Here is a 21,090-nt window from a genome sequence, read left to right as displayed (position 1 = left end):
ACTGAAGCCCGGAGTCCCCAGTCTCAACTTACAGAACACACCCCCGGCCCCAGCAACAACACCTTGGTGTGCTTTTGTCCCATCTTGCCCCTAAATGGGAGGCAGAGAAAAGAGAATCCTTTTCCTGAATTGCACGTGAATTCTGCAGAGCCTCAGCTGACACATACCTTTACTTCCTTAGCAACAATATGGTGGGTGCCTTCTTCTTGGGTGACACCCACCCTCCACCCACCACTTTCTTATCTGGGATGCTTTATTCAGACACAAGAAACAATGCCAGCGATGTGTATAAATACTGTGCTTTAATGAACTCCTTAATAGAAATGTCACTACAAAAATACACAATTGGAAGAGACAGGGTGTCTCCCATATCCACCCCATGCCCATAGAAAACCATAAAGGAAGAAATAGAAACTGGAATTAAAGAAGCTGCAAGAGGAGGTGATGAATGAAGTCTGTAGGCCATCTTGGGACTGCTGAACAGCATCTCTGATCTCACAATTTAACAGTTGGATATCCAAAAGGCATGCAATTTCCCTGAAAAAAAGAGGCGATCATACTCTGGATTGTTTCTTAATTCTTCAAATCACAAGAAACAAATGAGGACAAGAGTTGGAGAAGGTTAGCACCACACATCTGCAATGAAAGCTCAAGTCTGTGAGCTTGTTAAGGGCTGGAGTGTGAAAGCTGAGGCAGCATGACTAGATAAGAAAAACTGAAAGATTAGAGGGAACCCTCCATCATCTCAGATGCCCTCTGCCCTGCCCATGAGGAAGCCAGCAGTTTCAACAGGATTGGGAGAGAATGGTGTTTGGATCTCTTTTCTTGGAGTGATCCTCAGGAGATATTCTTGGTGTCCATTTCCTTAATAGCTCCTGAAGATGGGATAGCTCATCCTGGAGGCCAGAGACTGTGGGAGCTGAGAGGCCCATCTGGGGAGGGGTGAAGAGAGGCAGAGAGGAATGTTATTGCAGCTCTAGCTCTCTGCTTCTAAGATCTGCCCACTGCTTCTGGTGTCTTTAATTCTCTCTTCCCCTCCAGTTATGCCCTAGGTTCCGCGTGATTTAAGTCTCCAGCAGTTTCCCACGTTCCCAAATGTATCCACTTTGATCCCAGCAGGAACGGTACTTCACTTCCCAGTCCCTACAGCCCTTGCGTTTCCAGCTCCTAGAAACATCGAAACATCTGGTTTCTGCTAGCACATCTGGTTCAGCAGTCAGGCCCCTTCTCCCACTCCCAATCCCTGTCTCCCCTGCTCACCTGGACCTCAGGCCTTCCCCTCAGGTAGCAGCGTCTCCAGAGCCTGATCTGGGGTCCGAGATATCCAGGCAGCAACAGCCCTGGTGGTAAAGGGCAAGCTCCCCAATGTGAAGGGAGCCCCCACTCCTGATCAGCCAGACTTTCTGAGGAGATGGCAGGTCGAGGGAGCCAACGAGAAGAGACTGCAAGCAGGGAGGGACTGTCCCGCCAAGGGCAGAGCTGATGCAGGGGGGTCAGGGCCCCTCTAGAGAAGAGCCACACAGAACTGGGGGGTCCAGGAACCATGAAGCTTGGCTAAAGGAGAAAGGGAAAGCAACCTAGAAACCAGATGACCCCAGTTTCCCCAAACTGAGTCAGGAAGGAATGCCCAGTTCACACTGCACTAGTGATGGAACTACAAGCCTCTCCCTGAGAATTCTTTGTCTACTCTCCTCATTAGGCTTCAAACTAGACCTCAGGACTGATTAAAATTGATTTTAGGGAAACATGTAAAATGTATGCATAAGAGAGGAAATGAGGAGGATAAAAAGGATGCCTTCTGTGCTATTCCAGGATTTCTGTCTTCCTCAGGACAGCCAGGGACTATAAGTAACAGCTACAGAAGAGGAGTTGGGTAGCTTTCCCTGGGGAACTCAGACACTGTCTTTCCACTTCACCCCATCTAGTAGGATGAGCCTGTGAGAAAGTCAAGGGAATTTAGGAAGTTTAGACACCTCACCTGCTGTCTAGGGAGCCAGGAACCTGGGCAGTGTTCTGGGTCATAGCCAGGATTATGGAATTGTAGTATCTGTTCATTGCTGTAGCGTAAATCCCAGTCCCAGACAGACAGCTTTTGGTTAACAGAATTCCCAGCTGAGGGCTGGGAGTACCCCGGGGTATAGACTTGTGTATAGGAGTTGAGCTGGACAGAGGAAACAAGAAAAAGGATGGTTAAACAGAAAAAGCATAATCCTTTTCCCAAGTCTATGGAGAAATCATGAAACTCTCATCTCTTACTATAAGAATCATGTAGGGTGAAAGTCCAGTCCTCAGAGTGAGCACCAACCTCCCCCTTTCCCACCCACAGACCTTACTTTTCATAAATCAAGACTAAACTTTAGAGAGTACTTCTCAATGGGGCAAAAAAAAAAAAAAGACAAGTCAAAAATGGAAATCACTGACCTGTCCACTCTGCTTTCCACGCTCCCAGGGAGTGTCTCTCAAGAATGTAAGGGTGTCAGGAACCCTGACACTGTCTTGAAGAGCAAGAAGGAAAAACTCAGAGAATTCAAACTCAGCTGGAAACTGCTGGAGGAGCTGCCAGACGCAATCAAGGAAAAGGAGAAACACTGGGGCCTGAGAAGAGGGACATTAAGAGGTTGGAAGGGATTCTGGGACTCGGCGTGGGGGGATGACAAAATGACAGGGGATGAGAGACACAGGGAACAGGAGCAACTAAGGAAGTCAGGGAATGGAAATCTGAATTGACTAGTAGAGGGTTGTGGTCCCTCACTCATCTGGGTCTCTCTTGAAGCTCAGCCCAACCTTAGGACCCTTCTGACTGGATTCACCTCCAACAGATTATCCTGTATAATTTCCTCATCCCCTTACTTCTTTAGTAATACCCTTCCAATACCCTCCTAAAACATTCTCACCTCTTCACTGGCCCCAGTTCCCCCAAGTCGGGTCAGGAAAGGATGTCCAGCTGCCACCCACTCTCGCTGCACTAGTGATTGGAAGCCAAGCAGTGTTCGGGCTTCAGGGGCTGAAAGCAGCTGGACGAGTGAAGAGAGGAGGCCATTGAAATCACGATCACCGCGCTCTGGGTGATAAAGAGGGAGAAGGGACAAAGAAGGAGGGACCAAGAAACTAGGGCAGAAGAGAATGAGAAAAGGAAACATAGCAAGAAGAGAGAGGCACAGAGGGGAAAAGTTTTGGGTAGTTAGGATCAAGGGGGCACATAGAAGTAAAGAAAAAACAAAGACCTTAAATGATTCACTCATAGACGCCACTTGGATAGAAATACCCAACTTCACATGTAGGAGGCAGAATCATAAATATCAAATCAGCTTCCACATAGTCCTTCCCACCCCAATCCCAATCCCCATCCGCTGATGGAAGGATGGGAACAGAGAGCTGAGAACCATACTGTTAGGGACCACAGGCTTAGCGGGGGGCAGAGGTAGCACTAAAGGATGAGTTAGAGCTCATGGGTAGTTCCTAGTAACAGGAGAGGGTGCTAGCACTAGAAGGGAACAAGGAAGCCTTATAGTTCTCCCTCCTGAACAGAACCAGTCAGGTAGGTAAAGGAAAAAGGCAAGGAATGGAGGGGGTTGACTCAAGACACTCACCTTGAAGTACTACAGAGCGAACCCTGGATGTCACTAGGACTGAAATGTCACTGGCCTTTCGAAGACAAGACCTGGAGGGGCAGGTGAGGAAGAGGAGGGAAGAATGATAAGCCTGAAGGAAGGGAGTGTTGTGTCATGGGATGAAATAGAGGCAGCTCCTTCTAACAAGCAGCAAATAACAGTATTCTTGGGAAACCAAGGAGAAGAGTTAATGGAAGGCCATTTAGGAGTCCAAGTTAACAGAAGGTTGGGGAGGGTCGAATTATAAATCAGTCAGACAAAGAGGGAGTACCTGACATAATCCAACCATCGTGTTCCTTCCAGGGCTGAGAGCCATTTATCCTCAGCTACAGATGAATCTGATAAAGAGTAGAGATGTTAGAAGGGCAAAGAGATCGGGGAACACAGGGTTCACATTCAGAATCCATAGCCTGAAAGGTTAAGAGTAAGTTGGGTAGTGATTGCCTAGGGTTAGGGATAGGAATGAGAAGTAACTATAAATGGCCATGAAGTTTCTAAAATTGTGATGGTTTTACAACAATACAACATAAATATAATAAAATTCATTGAATTCAGTGACTTTTAAGATGGGTGAAGGGTGAATTTTTACATAAATTATATCGCAATAAAGCTGTTGAATTTTTACATAAATTATATCGCAATAAAGATGTTGGGATTGGGAAGACAGGAAGATAGTGAGTTTGTTGGAGATAAGAGTTGAGTAGAAAACTAAGGATTATCGGGCTGAAGGGATATCAACTACAGCAGGCAAAAGGTAAACTAGGTTAGGGTCCGCAGGTCTAAGGGTAGGGGTAAGCAGTCAGAGGTTATTCTTACCAGGTAGGCAGAGGTCCCTCAGCCTCAAGTGAGCAAGTTGGACATCTGCAAGACTAGGCAGCTCATCCATTGTGTCTACCAGGACAACATCTGAATGCCCAGCCTGGAGCATCAACTCCACTGTTCTGGAGGGGAGGGAGTCAGAAAGTAAGGGAAGGAGTCTGCCCTGAACATCTAACCCTTGATTGTTCTCATCAAACCTCCCCTCACCTGATGTCCTCCTTGTTAGGGTCACTGGCTGTATAGAAGCCACCACAGCGGAGAAGATCACTGCCGCCAGGGTGATGCCAGGACAGGCGCTTCAAATGAGTGAGAGGAGGATCATTATGGGAGAAACTCCTGGCCCCACACTATCCTTGCCCCCACACTGAGCTCACAGGGATTCCCTCCCTCCACACTGACCCCTGACCTCCCATGACCCTCTAATCCCCAACCATTACCCTGACCCTCACACTGACCGGTCCACGGCCCTGATGGAAGTGGCCAAATGCTCTCCTGATCTCATTATCCAGAGTTTGGTTAGGGACCCAGAAGTAACGGGGGAGGCTGTGAAATTGAGAGTTATGTTACAGCTTGGCTCAGTGACCTCGTTATAATGCAAAGCTGTTATTACAAGAAAGCTGCTTAGGTAAGGATCGTTCCAAGGGATTGCAGGTTTAGAGATCTAGGAGGCAAGGGGCATAGCTTTGTGGATGTCCTAGGAGACTGGAGTTTGTGGGAAGTCCTAACTTTAGAGGATCAGAAAACTGGAAGGATTGAGATGGCAGCAGGAGTGGACTGGGAGATCACCTGGTGGCTACGTCGAACCTCTCATTGACGGTGCTGACCCTCCAGCCCTTGGCCCCCTGCTTTTTCCGCTCAGTCTCCCAGTCTTCTAATATCTCCAAGAGGGGAATAGGTGGTTTTCTGGAGCTAGACCTCTGGCCTAGGGCAGGAGTGAGGCACAGAGGAGGAGGAACCAGAGACAGCTTCTCAGTTCTTTGTCTTCAGCCAGCCTCTGCTTTTTCAGACTCTTTACTTTTCCTTACCCTAAAGCACCCCCACTCACCAGCCTTGCTCAGGGTTATCCCTGCATACTGTTGGGCTTGCCTGCTCTGAGCTCTGGCTTGGACAATGGCCATGGTCACCTGTGGAGGAAAGGGCATCCCATCCTTTTGTCTCAGACTACAGAATTGAAAAGAAGGAAATGGGGCTCACGTGTTGCACCACTGCTTTTGCCACAATAGAGAAGAATAAGGAAGATAGTCCCTAACAAAGGGAGCTTCCAAAGGTCATGAGGATTGGGGTCAGGAGAACACAGCTAGAACCACAGAATCACAAAGTATTAATTCCGAGAGGAATCTTAGCAATAATTTCAACCAACCCTCCCCCACCCCCACCCCATTTTTCAAAGGAAGACACTTGCCCATAGTCACACTTCTGATAATTGGCAGACCCGAACTAGAATTCAGGCCCCTTATTCTCATATTACTATCATTTATCCCAGCCTTTTAGCCTCTCCTTCAGGAGAGAAGCAGAGAGAATGATGAGAGGGATCCTGGGAGATAGGGGAGTACTGAGAATTGCCAGGGAAGGGATCACAAGGCTCTAAGGGAAGGAGGGGTCCTCGAGTTGGGGACCTCTTACCTGAAAGGCCTGAGGCTCTAGTCCTCCAGCCTCAAAACCAACTCTGAGCAGCCGGAAGTCTCGGCCGTGAATCAGAATCTCCTCAGGAATAAATTTAAGCAGGGACCCTGGACGGAGGAGCTGGATTCGGGACAGGCCACTTACTGAAGTCAAGAGTTAGAGAGCAGCATAGCCATGGATTAGGGTCCCTCTAGGAGGAACTCTTCCAGCCCATCCTAGTCCATCCCTGGCTGTCCTCTGAGAATAGAAGGAGGATGAGGAGGGGTTCCAACACCCCCAGTGAGTCCTTCACCCAACCCCCAAACTTACCAGCCTCTACTCGCCCAACGTTGACCAGGGCAAAATCATATTCACTGCTCAGGGGAGTCTCCTAGAGGAAGCACATGACTGATGCTAAAGACATCTGAGATCTCTCTCATTGTCCTGCCTTGGCAGCCCCTTCCCTCCCTACAGATAGTCCCCATTGACTATCCCTGATACATTCAAAAGACAGCCCTTAGACATAGTTCTCACTATCTTACTTCCTGTAATGTTTGTCTAATCCTTCTAGACTCCCCTACCCATTTCATGCTAGCGTCCTTTCCCTTGCGCTAACCATCTCACCTGACTCCGCTGCCATCCACAGGGCTGGAAGGTGACCCTCAAGTTGGTGCAGATCAGGGTTCCAGGCAATTCAGGTTCCAGCCCCTTCCTCATCCCTGGGGCCCATGCTAGGATCTGTTCCCCTACAGGGGAAAAAGGGAAGCCAGGTTATGACTAGTCCCAGTGTTGTCCACACTTGCATACACCCACTTCTCAGAGACAGGAGGATCTAAGGAGGGAAGATTAAGATCCTCCCTTAACCCCACTAGAATGAAAGCTTAGGAGGAGAGAATTTGTATTCTTTTGCTCTAGAGCCTAGAACAGTGCCTGGCACATAGTAGGCACTCAAATGTTTATTGAATAAGTAAATGAGAAAAGGGATAACAGGGTCAGGAAAACAGAGGGACCATCAAGGTCCAAGCTCCCAGACAGTTCTGCGCACAGAAGACAGCAAGCCTCAGGCAGAAGCACTTTGAGCCGGAAAAGGAACACAGAGGTATCTTTGGCAAGGGTATGAAACAAGGTTTGAGTAGGGTGAAATTTGGAGGAGTCTTTGGAGAGCAGAAGGATTGGAAGGGCATTATTACCTGGGAGGCATCCAGAGGACATGCAACTGCCAAGCTGACGACTCCTGCGCTCCGGCATCCAACTCCCCTGAACAGACTTTGGTCCGGAGAGCTGTGAAGGGTATAGGGTTAATCCCCAGGCCTCTCCACCTCTGGGGTCTAGGATTACCTCAGCAGCCACCTTTGGAGGCTTCAGACTCTCGGGGGAAACTGAGATCAGTGGCTGTGGGGAGCTCAGGATGGGGGTTGGCAGAGAGTAAAGGGAGGGGCTGGTTAATGGATAATGAGACAATGAACTTGAGACTGAAAAAGACAGACCAAGCTCCATCAACCGAAGTTGATAGGAGAGGCCCTTCTTCTCCCCTAGATCCTTTTCTTCCCTCTTTTATCTCCACATCATCCCCATTCACACCCTCTTGCAGACTGCCCCTCTCCCCCCCAAGCCCAAGTTTCCTCTCCTTACCCCCATCTCTGGCTCCTCCTTCTGGGGGGCGATGTTGAAACTCTGGCCCCGGCCCCCCCACCACATTTCTCTGGCTCCATCCGGGGACGGAGCAGTTAAGAGTAGGAAACCTCGAGGATGCTCAACTCCTTGGGGAGAGGCTGAATCTTGTAGTTGAGAGGAGGCAAGTCAGGGCGAGGGGGAGGGCCCAAAGGAAAGGAGTGTTTGAGGTGCACGGAGCACGATTTGGGGTCTTTTGAAAGGTGTGTCCAGCCCAGCCAGAGGAGGCTCCTCGGAAACTTCAGTTGACTCTGGAGAGGGCGGGAGAGATGCCCAGCCCCTTAAAGGAGAATACACACAATTTTGGAAAAGTGAAGAGGAAGTGGAGGAGCCTGAGAAAGGTGAGGACAAAATGGGGAACTGGGAAAAAAGTACCCAGCTTCCCTTCACCCCAATCCCAGATCCTATTCTCTTCCTGTTCATGAGCATTGGAGACTGTCTGAGGGGAACAGTAATACTGAGTATTAAACTGGAATAATTTGGGCCACTTCTCTGGATTCGCTCAGTGATGGCTTCCCTGGGAAGCTCGGTTTTCTTCTCTCTTCTTAAAGGGGGTGGGGGAGGGAATAGAGGGGGTGGGAGGAATGCAAAAGTAGTTCAGGCCTATTTACTGCCTCCCTGGTGGACCTAACAAAAGTGGTTGAGAAGCAGCAAATGGAAATTAGACCTCAGTGAATTTTTTGCCTGGTGAGGCACAAGAATTGGAGAGGGGGGCAAGTTAAGGTGTTTTTGTGTATCCTTCTCCAGGGATCATGAGACATACCTCATGTATAGGGTGCAGTGGAAAAGTAGAGAGAGAAACTGAAATATATTTATGTGCAAGTTCTTGGGGTGGGGATGGGCGGGCCAAGGTAAAGATCTTACCACTTAATCCATCAAACACACACACACACACACACACAAACCCATCCCAACCAACTGGTTCACTCCCTCCAAACCCAGACACCAAATCTCCAAATTAATGATTCATGTTCAGGACTTGGAAAGCTGAGGGCTGGAAACCTCTGTTCAGTTCAACAACCCCATCCCCCACCCTCCCTCCTGCAACTCAACAAGCGAAGATGGTGGGGAAGGCACAGAAAGGAAGTAAAGGAACTGTGGCTGATGGTGACTGGGGGTAGGAATTCGAAAATCTACTTTTAGATATGAAAAAGACAGGAAATCAAATACAAAGTAAGAGTTATTGAGCTGCTGTTTTATTGATTTTGAGTCTGTACAGAGGCAGCAATCCTTAGGTGGGGGCCTCAGTTTTGCACAGTGACATTCAACTCTCTCCTCCCCTCAGCGTACACACCCTTCCGGCCTCAGCTTTACTGGTTCCCTGTCTTGGCTGCAACTGTGGAAATAGTGAAGATGTTGTGAGACAGGAAGTTGATCTGGAACAAAGAGACATACACCTGCTAGGAAGGTGGCCCTGAAGCCTGATTCTAGAAGTCCTAAAAGCTACCAAGCACCCCGACTCCCACCTACATTACACGGGCCTCATTCTCTTGGGGGAAGACAATACGTCCCAAGGTCTGTTGCAATGGGAAGAGGTGTGTACCACAATTTTAAAATCTCATTATCCACTTTTCTTCTCCTCACCCTCCTTCATTTAAGAGCCTCATTCTATTCTTTAATACTTTGAGATGTAGGAGCAGCAGAGGAATAAAGAGAAAAAACATCAAGGGAATGGGGGAAAAGTCAGGGACAGAAAAAAAAATGGGTGACTTGGATCAGCATCCAACCAGGAATGCAAAGGGGGCAGCAGCTGAGGGTTAAGTAACAGGAGAACCACTCTCACCACCCCACACACATCCAGTGGAGGGTTAGTGGATGAAAGGAAGGGTAGAGAGACAAGGGGCTGTATCAGACTTTTCCATTTTCAGAATCCTGGTCTGGTTGCAGGTTTGTGTGAGGAGAGAAGGCTGCCGGGAGGGGCAGCTGGAGGAGGGAGGTGGAGCTGAGTGAGTCACCAGATGAGTCACAGATCCAGTTATAAGCACAGAAAGAGGCCAAGGTCCTCCCCACCCCCAATCCTCTCAGCGCTACTGTCAGCCAGCTTCCCTTCCTTTTTCTACCACCCCTTTACCCACATGGCCAGTGAAGGGAGGTGGCATGGAGAAAGTCTACATGGGGACATGATAATAAATATTTCGTTAATCAGTTTAAGTACGGGGGGCAAAACACCCTGTGATTTGTAGACTGGGTATCCACAAAGTGAGAGAGACCGAGTGTCTGTATGACTCATTGAATCTGCAGTTGCAGGGCCTGGAGGGAAAAGGAAATTAGAAAAATCTGGGGTACAGGTGATTCCAGGCCAGGCAGGGGCTTCTAATTCTGTCTTCCCACCTGTGGCTGTGTGTCTGGGACACTGACTCCTTGGAGAAACAAGAGGACAGAGTCTAGAGGGCTTCATCTCTGAAGCCCCTTTATGGGGAAAGAAAAAACGTGACTGGAACTTTGGATATGTGGCTGTTTAGAAAGGACTAAAAAGAATGGCAAAAGCTAGGTTCTCAGAAGTCCTTCAGAACCAGCTCCATTCTTTCCAGCTCAGTATCACATCCCAAATATACAATACAAAGTCATTGCTAATTTTGTTTGTTTTATTGGTCTGTGAGCTTTAGTTTCCCTTGAAGAACTTGAGCCAACAGGAAAGGGAGGGCACTTCCCTCCAGGCCCTGTGCAGCACTGAGTTTAACACTATCCCCATGCCATAAAGAGACTGAATCTTAAAAAAAAAAAAAACCTGTTTGATATAATCTTTTTATTTTGTTGATAGAATCCAGTAAGAGGGAAAAACTTTTGGTTAAATCTTATAACTCTCAATAAAACCAGCATAAATGAAGGGAGGAATTTGGAGGCCTATCCTACAGTATACCTGCTCCATCAGGGCTGGGGTGGAGAATGTAGGGTGGAGGGGTAGCACTGTCTTAAGGGGGAAAAATAAGAATCCTGAAAATCTCCCCTCTCCAATAATAACCTCAGTAAGTATCCCCATGCCCTGGATTAAAGGAACTAAGTGCACTTATTTAAGCCTTGAGAGATCATATCATCCCTCATCTAGGGTTACAGGGTCTGCCTCCCCCTTCACCCACAGACCCCTCCTTAACCAAGGCATTTTTGCTCATTTTGACTGCATGCCATGTACCCTCCTCCTCCCTTCTCCCCAACACAGTAATTGCATGGGCTTGCCTCTTCTAACCCCTCATCTTCCCAAAATACCACAAACCAACCCGAGTCTGTTTTCATTTCCCAGGGATTATCCCTTCACCCCTCTTCCTACACAACTCCTTCAAACAATAAAGCAACACAAACTTTACTCATCCCCATAGAAAAACACCCATTGACTTAGGGGCCCTCACCCTTAGAATGGAGAGGTTTTTTAATACCTCAATAAATAGTTACCTTCTCAAATTTTTAAAAAATGTTAATTTATTTCTTAATAAAAAGCTACAGGGCCTAAATAAAGCCCTATTTTACCATACTCACTCACCCCTAGGCCACCTTCCAGAATTTCCACCTTTTTTATTTGAAAAGAGGTCAAAAGGAACTGGGATTAGTTAATTTATAAATCAAAACAAAAACAAACATGACACAAGGTTTCTGTTTTTGTTCATTTGTCCTCAGTTTTTAAAAACAAAAGTATTAACTAGAATCTAGTAACAGATCAAATCCAAACACAGCAGTCCAGCAGAGAATCAAAACTTTCCTGGTTTTATACTCGGAAAACCCCTGGTCTGTTTCCATTCCTATTGGTCCAGGCAGAATCCTATGATGTCGATTCGATGGATGCCAAAGGGAAAGACGGGCGAACTGTGCACATTCAAGGAGTGAGCTTGAGCCACCCACTGTTTGGGTGCCTGTTAGGGATGGAAGTTCACGAGGTGGAGGTCTCGCCAGCGTTGTTCTAACCCCAGAAACAGGGTGAGGTGAGCAAGGCACTCACACTTGGGACACAAAAGTTAAGCGGTGCCCCCAAACTCAATAACCAAGATACTATTTTAATGCACTATTTTTGAAAACCAAAATCCACAAAGTATCAAAGCTTTAAAGACAGGATTCAATCCCACACTTGCTCCATTCAGCCTTACTTCCCTCACCCTAATCCCAGTCCTGTTGGATGCTGTCTTTAAGATTTTGATATTTTGTTCATCATAGATTTTTTGCATTGATTTTTTTAAATACCGCATTAAAACAGTATTTATCTTGATTATTGAGTTTTTTGGTACTCTCTCAAGTTTTGTACCTGAGGGGAGTGCTCTTCTCATACTAGTCCCAGTCCAGAAATACATACATTTCCTCCTTTGACCTCATTGCTTCCTTGAAACCAGTTTATTTTCAGATAAAAGCTTAAGAATTAATAGCCACAGGAAATGATTAGATTAACAGACTATCAGATTTGGAAAATAAGTGACTTTTAAGTTTGTTGAGGAGAAAAGAACCTTTCTAAACTCTGAGCAGTTCCACTAAGAGGATAATCTTGGCTGGCTTTATTACCACGGGGAATATGGGATGACAACTTTCCTGACTGGGCAGAAGCAAATACGAGGCCCCCAGCACACACACCCAGCCCATGTCTGCCTTAGATCAAATGTGGGGATTACATTCCACGGGATGGGTTATGAGTACATATCTCAAAAGAGAAATCCAAATACAGAAAAATAGCCCCAAGTAACACTCTGGACACTTAAGTACACTTATTCCCCTTCTTCATATGCACCCAGGAGTGTATACAATTGCATAGTTGATTTTTTTCCCAGAAAAAAAAAAAAGAAAGAAAAAGGAAAATTGGCCCAGGATAGGTCCTCCGGTTTAAAGCTCTTAGAAATGGTGCTGGCCAGAGCGTAGGCTGTCCAGACTTGTGCTTTGTGCAAAATGCAAAGGAGCTTCCCCTACTGTGTCCACAGGCCCACTCCCACCCCCTGGGGGAAAGGGTTGAGTCAGGGAAAGGGGAAAACCTAGACAGATTAACTCATTGGGAGTAATCTGTGATCTGTGGTTATAGTTCACTAAAATATATTTCTCTAACTACCTTTTTATAAATTGCCCCAACCCCTACCCCATGTTTCAACATCAGTCCTATTATCAAAAATATCTCTTCTTACAAATTTTTTTTATTATTTTAATAAACTAACCACAGATTAAGGTCAGCTATGGCTTAACAAAAGAAGCCGGGATGTTAAATTCATTCTCCAAAAGTAGAGAGGAAGGAGAAAGAATCATTTAAATAGGAAAAAAGAAATCATTTTTTAAAATGCTTTTGCTCGCTGGGGTCTTTTTGTTTGTTTCTTTTCCGTTAAAAAAACAAAAACAAAAAAAACCAGTCAAATAATTTGCTTTCTACAGAAATGCAGCAGCAGAAGACGGTAGTGCTCTCTTTAGGTTTTTGGTTTTGTTTGAAACAGTCTGGCCAAAGGTCTGTCCTCCTCCCACCCCTCCCAAGTGGCACCTGAACCCCAATGTGTGGTTATTGCTAAATAGTTAAAAACGATCACCCCTGTGCGAACCCACCTGGAGAAAATCCAACACACACCGCTGATCTTCTCATCACTCTCTTCCCTTCCCCAGAGGCAACTTTTTTTTTCATAAAGTTAAAGTCAAAAGAAATCACAACCTTCTTCACTTAGCTGAGCTCAGACCTCAAAAAGGATAAGGGCAAGATAGGGGGCAATCGGCAATCTCTTCTTGAACTAGAACAGATGACAGACAGCTGTTTCAAGAAAATACAACTTAAGAGGAAAAAGATTCCCCTCTTAAGTTCCTCCCTTTCTCATCTCAAACCGATTTAAACTACCCCCTCCTAATAAGCACCCATGAGCACACATTACTGCCTTGCTTTCCAGGAAGAATTTATCCAACCTCAATTTCTAAATTCAAATCAACAGCAAATTTGTCTATTTTTGCAGTTTCTCTCCACACTGCTGACTCCAACCACCATGTGCTTTTTTCCAACCTAAAAGAACTTTGGTCTGCTTTTTCTTTTATTGACTGATTACTTCCTTTGTCCGTTCCTCCTCCAGACTTCTGCCCACCTCCCCGCCCCCACACACCAAACCTTCCCCTACTACTTTCCCTTAGGTCCCGGGATGGACCCAAGGGGTTATGAGACAGAATCACCATCTTTCCCCCCTTGTACCTCCTCAGTCCCATCAAGTCAAGATCGGCAAAGGACTAGTACAGCCCACGAGGCACTGTCCAGCCCTGACCTGCTCTTGCCAGCCTGGCGGCTCTCCAGCACACACACACTTAAAAGTTTCTAGCCAGGCTCCCATAAACATTACTGCATTTGCCCCATCAACATGGGGGCTGGGTCTTGATGAGCCAATTAGTTGAGCTTAACTTTCTTTGTTTAGTCCCCTTGCCCTCCAAGGTTCCCTCATTCAGAACCTGTGCACCAGCAACTCCCCACCGGGTTCACGTTCCCTCCTCCTCAGTTCTTCCCTGTAACAGCAGGAACAGAAGTTGTTTGTCTCAGGGTGTCCATAGAAGCTGCAGTTCGGCTGTTTGCATTTGGTCTGGGTTGGGGGAAGCCCCCGGGGACCTCCAGCCCATCCATCTGGCTCAGGGGGCTCTCTGTAGCCGTTGCGATAGGAATCAGCCACGCGGAAAGCAGCTGGTAGCAATGCACCCCTGTGAACTCCATCCTTAGAGTGACTGCCTGGCTCCAGAGAAGGGATGCTGTCCTGATGGGGGTAGGGTCGCCCAGGAGGGCATTGTCTGGGGAAGGTGGCATATGGTGGTAGGCCCCCCCCACATGGACCCCCTGCCAACTGCCTCCGCGGTTCCTGGCAGTGGACTCCACCCCCAGAAGGCCGAGGGATAGTAAAGCCCCCAGAGTAGCCAGGAGAGAACGCCATTGCCTTGGACTCTGCCTGGGGGGCAGTCAGCAGCTCCTCCCCACCATCTGGCTCTGGCTTTTTGGCTGGAGGAGGCCCACTCCCTACCCCTCCATTCATGATCTTCCTCTCTGCCTCCTTCTGCTTCTGCTCTGCCAGGAATCTCTCCTCAGCATCAGAAAGGTAGCGCTGGATCATCTCCTCCTGATATTGGTGACGGTGACCCATCTTCAGGGTTCCAACAAAAATAAACTTCCCCTCCCCTTGCATCGCAATCCTCATAATGCTCAGGCTTTGCATCACCTCCTGGCTATACTTGCTCCCTCCATTACCAGCAGACTCAGATGTGGGCTTCTCAGATACAGGCCCGTCCCCAGCTGCCTCCTCTTTGCCACCCTTCCAGCTCTTCAGCGAGTTTTTCTTCTTCTTCTCCAGTGTCTCTGTGCCACTGCTTACCCCCGACCCCGTTCCCATCCCTGCAGTCTTAGAACCCTTGCTGTGCATCAGGCCTCCCATGTTCTTCTTGAGCTTGCTGCCCAAGGTTTTGCCAAAGCTGCCCAATTTGTTAGCCACGGAATCTGCTCTCTTCTTGTCCTTCTCCCGATCTCGTTTTGACTTCTCTTTCCGCTTGCTGCCCTCATTGCTGGTAGAACTGCTGCCAACTGACTCCTTGTCTGATTCCCCAGACTCAGGAGTAGACCGGGGCTCATCTCCAGCTGAGGCTGTGGGGGACTCAGGCTGGGCCAGGGGAGCCTGAAAGAGACAAGAACAGTGTTGACAGTTACTCCATTGGCCTGGGTTAAGGGAAGCCCCCAGGGACGTCTAGGCCATCCATCTGGCTCCCAGGGTTCCCTGCAGCCATTGCTATAGGAATTAGCCATGTGGAAGAGGGATGGTAACACGCCTGTAAACTTCCTCCTTGGAGTGACTGCCAAGTTCCAGAGAAAGGCGGCTGTCATGATGGGGGAAGGGTCACCCAGGAAGGCATTGTCCTTCCCCGGCCCCAGTCGGCTCTCCCATGGGCCAGGGAAAGATGTATCTAATATCTAACTTTTATCTCATCCCCTGCAATTTGACTCCCTTCTGTAGTAAGAAGATATCAAAATGAAGCCTGACTGTTCTTCCAGAGCAATAAGCAACTATATAATACATGGCTTCTGGGTGAGGAGGGAGAATATTCTATACACACTGGAATGTCCTTTATTATAAATTTCTCTATGCCAAATTCTGCCCAAAATTAACCTCAAGGAAGTCTTGACTAACCACAACCAACGAAGTCTAACCATTCTATATCCCCTCAACTTATAGACATTCAGCCCTGGAGTCCATCCATGTGCCCTGGCACCTGTGTTCCTGATCTATGGATAATAATGATGTCCTCAGAACCTCCTGGATCAGGAGTTGTTTAAGCTACTCTGTCTCATCTGGTGCCTGATACAGAGGTCTATGTATAGAGGGCTTGGGAAAAAGTAATGACAATCTCAAGTTCACCAAAAAGTCCAGAAAACTTTTCTTGAAGAATGTGTTTTAGAACACAGAAATCAGAAATCAGAGCTTGGTTGGAGAGGAGATGTGGAAAATAGAGGGCACTGACAGGCAGAAAGGCAGGAAAACGTGTCTTTTGGAACTTATCTGATATTTTCCCATTATTCCTAACCTTGAACCATAAGCCACCACTCAGAAGAGATTCAGAAGGAGACTACCACCACATGCCCTTGTTCTCCCTGTCACTGAAAATGAGGAAGTACACGGTGGGGTGGGAGAAGTCCTCACCTGTGCATCAGAGGACACCGGGATCCACTTCACATTCATGTAGCCATGAAGCAAATGCAACTTGACCTCTAGGGACAGGATTACACTGTGAAAAGGAGAAAAAAAGAATTAAAAACATACAACGACCTTTAAAAAGCAAAACAGTATGATCCAACTGAGAGGTAGGATGGGTGAGGACTACATGGCTTGGGACTCAGACAGAGTTGGGTTTGAATTACAGCTCTCCCAAATACTAAAGCTTTGTGACCTTCAGCAAGTCACTTCAACCGCTAAGACTCAGCTGGGGTTGATAATGGGGATACATAATAATATCACTCCTGTGGGGTTGTTGTGAAGATTAAAATAGTATTTGGAAAGGGCCCAGCACAGTGTCTGGAAAATAGGAAATACCTACTAAACACAGCCATTATTCTTGTTGCTGTTGTAAATACTATTTAAAAGGAGCTTTTGATAATTAGGTGAGAACTTTTTTAAAAGCCATAAACTCTTGGTTTTTAAATCATCCCTTTCAGTTGGATCCCAGTTTCAGGAGCCCACGGAAGGAAGCACTGGGTAAGAGGTAAGGGAGGAGCTTTTACATTCACAGACCCTTCACAGGACGCTGTACACAGAGGCAGGGAGCCTCTGGGCTCCAGCTTCTGGGAGGAGGGGTGTGTGTTGGGAGAGAATGTATTTTTCTTGCTATTTAAATTCCAGAAAGGCAAAAACCCAGAGCAAACTATTTTGGTCAACTATTTAAAACCCGTCTCACTTGAGCTGCAGAGGTGTGATTTGATTATCTTGATTTTCTGATCACTGTTTTGGGATTCTGGGACATATCAGTGAGAGAACACTCTTCATGAACTGATTGGTGGTTACCAGGGGAAAGGGGGGCTGGGGGGTGGGCACAAAGGGTGAAGTGGTGCACCTACAACATGACTAACAATAATGTACAACTGAAATTTCACAAGGTTGTAAACTATCATAATCTTAATAAAAAGCAAAAAAAAAAAAAGAACACTCTTCATATTATAAAGAAAGAACAAGTCCATCTTCCCAAAGACACTAAAGCTAGGGCATGACAGTCTTGCTTCAGAGCTGAGGAAAAGTCCCTGGGAGACAGAGGCCATATGTGGAAGAGATTGCAGCTACAAAGCAGATGGAAAGGCTAGGTCTGCCTCACCTGGCCAGTCGGACATTGTCACTGTCATCTTTGCCCCATTCCCAGCCCTTTCCAGGGTCCACAGCAAAGTGCAAGGGCAGCAGCTTATGCTCTGAATCTGTAAGTGGGATCACAGCTGAAGAGGAAAAAAACATGTCATCAAAGAGTCTCCTTGAGGAGAGAGGAAAGCAACTGAACACAGGCTGACTTCACTAAAAAGGAGGCTGAATCATACCACAGATCTTTAACTGTAGCCACTTCTCAATTCTTACATGTGAATTACCCTAGCATTAAAAACTAACGGACTGGTTTTCCCTTAATATCCAGCACTCAATTTAGGCCACTAATCTCCACGACTCCTCACCAGTCAGTCAACTAACACTCATAATGTTCTTGCCAGTGAATGTGGATTCAGGGAATTCAAAATCATTAAGACACAGCAAGGGGTCATTTGGAAGGTTATGACCTTAATACATAAACTCTTTACTCCAGAACAGGGAGCAGGGAATACAGGCTACTGTGTTTTTCCCCAAAACCTGTTTTTTTTTTTAATCCTTAATTTTAAAACTCTGGTATATCTTATAGTTTAGTAAAACAGTATCAATATGTGCTGTCTGGGCTTGCACCTCACTTAATTCTTTCCTCTTACATTCTCTCTCATTTCAGTTTTTCCAAGTGAAAATAAAGCAGACCAAAAGACACCAGAGACACAGACATTGCATTCAGTACCTTGGTCCTTGGCATTCTCCTTCTGCTCCATGGACACAAGTGCAGAAAAGTGGGCCTGATCATAGGCAAGCACCAGAGGGGAGCGGTGACACTGGCTGGCTGGGACCTCCAAGGGCAGATAGATTCCCCCAAAGGGAATAGGGGCGAATGCTGCAAGAAACCGTGAAGATTATTACCAAGGCGATGTTCTTGCCTAGTGGGCAATCCCTCCACTCTACTCTGCCAAGTGAGTCTTCCCTTTCATTCCAACCCCTGTTTAATAGTACTTTCCTAAGAAGCCTCATCAATTAACCCCAACTGCTTTACTCTGAATCTCTAGAGAATTTTTTCATTTTTCTAATTTATACCTTGTTTTCTTCCAAGGGTCTATATGTTCCCTTCCCGCCCTCCTCCCAGTGCTTAGCCTAAGGCTCTGCAAATAGGGGGTGCTCAGGATGGAGTAAGGATTAACTGACTCACCTTCCCCGCCGGAGTCCCTCAGCATGGTGTCTGCCACGACGACTATGGGCCTCCTAAGCACATGGGCAAGGACAAAGACGTGGAATTCTTCTAGGCTCTCATACACAGGCTCCTCTGAACTCTCCACCCTTGAGTTGCAAGAGGGGAGAGAGTAGAAGGGATTCAGTAGAAGGGAAAGGGAAGGAAACAAAACAAGAGACCTCTAAAGACCAGTTCTGCAAAGAGGAAAAAGAGACTATCCTTCTCTGGTTTTCTAATCTTAAGGCTGCCACGGACATAGCTGATTATTTTATGCTACCATGGCTGTTTCTACTTCCATTTCACAGATGGGAAATCTGAGAAAGCAGATCTGAAGGCTCTAGGGTTAAAGTAGCGTGAAGAATCTGGAGGTAATCCCTCTCTTCGTACCCATCTTGCTCAGCAGCCTTTCCCAATTCTCTTTATCCAGTAGCTCAATACGCAACTGTGGAGCCTCATCCTGCTTACTTTACCCACCACGACCACTCACATATCACACACATCATGTCCTACAATAAAAAATTCCTCTTCCTATGTTCCCTCACCATCTACCTAGTGACCTAATCAGAAATCTGTGAAATACTTATTGTTCTTTATCTCTGATCTTCAATTAATCATCTGGCTTGACCAATTCCATCTCTTAAGTGTCTCTTCTATCTATCTCCTCTGGCCCATCTACAATCTACCAGTCTTGCTCACACCCATTGCCCTGTTTCCTGGGTTACTACAAGTGCCTCTAGTCTCTCTCCCCTCCACTTCATCATCCACTCTGCAGTCAGCAGGTTCAAATATGCGAATTTGCTCCCATCACTCAGATACTCACAGTTCAGTGGCTTCCCGCCCCCTAACACAATGTTATTCAACATCGAATACCTGCTACAAATGCAGATTTCTGGGCCTTACCTGAGTCCAACTCAACTGGACTTCCTTAGGGTGGAAGTCCAGAAATCTGAATTTTAAACAATTGCCTCAGATTATTCTTATGCGCAATAAAGTTTGGATAGGTTATAATTTTTAACTTTTTATTACAGAAAATTTCAAAATTTTAAACATACTGAAAACTGGAAAGAATATTATACTAAACTCTCATGTATCCCCCACCCAGCCTGAACAATTATAAACACATGGTCAATCTCGTTGCACCTAGACCTCAACCTACTTCCCTAGCAGCCCCCACCCTACCTCACCAGATTATTTTGAGGCAAATCCTGGACATCATATCATTTCATCCAAAAATATTTCAGTTTCTATCTCTAAAAAATAAAGGTCTCCTTTTAAAAACCACCACAATACCATTAATATCACACTTAAAAAAGTTAACAATAACCAAACATGTAGACATTGTTCACATTTCCCCAACTGTCTTATAAATGTCCATTCCAACGTCTTTTAACTGTCTTTAAACTTAGGTTCTCTCTCGCTTTTTATTTTCCTTGCAATTTATTTATTGAGGAAACTGGATCATTTGTCCTGCTGTTTCCCAAAGTCTGGATAGTATACAATTTTACTTGCTTAGCATGGTTCAAGAGAAAGCTTATCATGGCACACAAAAATCTGGGTTGCCCAGCCTCATCTATCTATCATTCTGCACCACGTCCTCTATATTCCAGCAACACTGACCTGTAGGTCCTAGAACATACCATCCTGTTACACCCTTCTGTGCCCTTACCATGGTTCCTCTCTTTCCTTCTAACATCCTTTTAGCACAGAGCTCTTTGGACACTGAGGACTCAGTGAAGATTATTTCCTGCTCCCCCACTTAGCCATACTTACCCACCACAATTGGCTCCATTGGTACCTAGATGCATGCGAGGTTCACTTGAGGCAAGCTTGATCAGCTCATTCCATTCCTTCTGCCATTCATCCTCTGTGTATACCAGCCCTGACTGTGTGAAAGACAGGCAGGGATATCAAGCAATTAGAGGCTAGGTTCAAGAGGCAATAGCCATTCCAACTCACTCACATTATCCTGCTCTCCATTCTCCTAGCACTTATCTTACAATTTGTACTACAAGTCACATTTCTTCTTTTTATAGTCAAGATTCATGGAAGAATAGTCTATAATCTCTCTCACACTTCTTTTTCATCCATTTGCCAACCCACTGCAATCTAGCTTGTTTCTGCCCTCCAGCCTACCCCCCTCATCCCCTACATATCACTTTACCTAACTGACTTTGGCAAAGGAAAATGACCTTCTAATTGCCAAATTCAGTGGATTCTTTGGTTCTCATCTTTCTTACCCTTCATTTGGCATTTGATCTTCTCTTTAAACTTTCTTCTCCTTTAACTTATACAATGCTACTTTCTCCTACCTCTCTGAACTCTGTCTACTCCAGAAATATTGGTGTTTTGTCAATGATTTTAGCTTTGGTTCCTTTCTTCCACTCCCATAAACTCATCTACTGCCATGTATATGCTCAGGAATCTAAAATCTCCCTCTCCAGCCCAG

At 46.3% G+C, this 21,090-nt stretch overlaps 2 protein-coding genes across 11 annotated transcripts in view; both read right to left on the bottom strand.

The window, feature by feature from the left end:
• Nucleotides 1-283: 283 nt before the first annotated feature.
• MTMR11 (myotubularin related protein 11) lies at nucleotides 284-7,918 on the bottom strand. Of its 2 annotated transcripts, none has more exons than XM_046684219.1 (17): nucleotides 7,665-7,915; nucleotides 7,223-7,313; nucleotides 6,657-6,778; nucleotides 6,363-6,423; nucleotides 6,054-6,196; nucleotides 5,476-5,554; nucleotides 5,217-5,352; nucleotides 4,886-4,973; nucleotides 4,638-4,726; nucleotides 4,428-4,552; nucleotides 3,883-3,949; nucleotides 3,591-3,661; nucleotides 2,895-3,061; nucleotides 2,422-2,595; nucleotides 1,979-2,161; nucleotides 1,261-1,554; nucleotides 284-932 (listed from the first exon to the last, which is right to left on the bottom strand). In XM_046684219.1, exons 1-17 carry the CDS (start codon nucleotides 7,728-7,730, stop codon nucleotides 786-788), a joined length of 2,103 nt encoding a protein of 700 aa, XP_046540175.1. In that variant the 5' UTR covers nucleotides 7,731-7,915; the 3' UTR covers nucleotides 284-785. The 2 variants fall into 2 exon arrangements, with proteins under 2 accessions (XP_046540175.1, XP_046540176.1); XM_046684220.1 differs by having other exon boundaries at nucleotides 794-932; nucleotides 1,261-1,340; nucleotides 7,665-7,918.
• A 959-nt stretch (nucleotides 7,919-8,877) lies between these two features.
• Nucleotides 8,878-21,090, bottom strand: part of OTUD7B (OTU deubiquitinase 7B) — a 62,036-nt gene continuing 49,823 nt past the window's right edge. For all 9 annotated transcript variants that reach the window (XM_046684212.1, XM_046684217.1, XM_046684210.1 and 6 more), the window contains 6 exons: nucleotides 20,415-20,527; nucleotides 18,624-18,751; nucleotides 18,165-18,314; nucleotides 17,457-17,571; nucleotides 16,295-16,379; nucleotides 8,878-15,274 (listed from right to left, as the gene is read on the bottom strand). In XM_046684212.1, the coding sequence (XP_046540168.1) occupies nucleotides 14,066-15,274; nucleotides 16,295-16,379; nucleotides 17,457-17,571; nucleotides 18,165-18,314; nucleotides 18,624-18,751; nucleotides 20,415-20,527 (1,800 nt within the window). In that variant the 3' untranslated portion in view covers nucleotides 8,878-14,065. The remainder of the gene's footprint in view (nucleotides 15,275-16,294; nucleotides 16,380-17,456; nucleotides 17,572-18,164; nucleotides 18,315-18,623; nucleotides 18,752-20,414; nucleotides 20,528-21,090) is intronic.

Source organism: Equus quagga, chromosome 13, assembly GCF_021613505.1.
Source record: "Equus quagga isolate Etosha38 chromosome 13, UCLA_HA_Equagga_1.0, whole genome shotgun sequence".
NCBI classification, from domain to species: domain Eukaryota; kingdom Metazoa; phylum Chordata; class Mammalia; order Perissodactyla; family Equidae; genus Equus; species Equus quagga.
Note: the sequence above shows the minus strand (reverse complement) of the source record. Positions and strands in the feature narration are given on the sequence as shown.

Bases quoted from the DNA above. Each gene is read 5' to 3' on its own strand.
- MTMR11 (XM_046684219.1), bottom strand. From the start codon at position 7,730: ATGTGGTGGGGGGGCCGGGGCCAGAGTTTCAACATCGCCCCCCAGAAG. The intron at 7,314-7,664 runs GTAAGGAGAGGA...TACCCTTCACAG, and splicing joins AGGAGGAGCCAGAGATGGGG to CTCTCCGGACCAAAGTCTGT. The intron at 3,062-3,590 runs GTGAGTGTCTTG...TTTATCACCCAG, and splicing joins TCGCTCTGTAGTACTTCAAG to AGCGCGGTGATCGTGATTTC.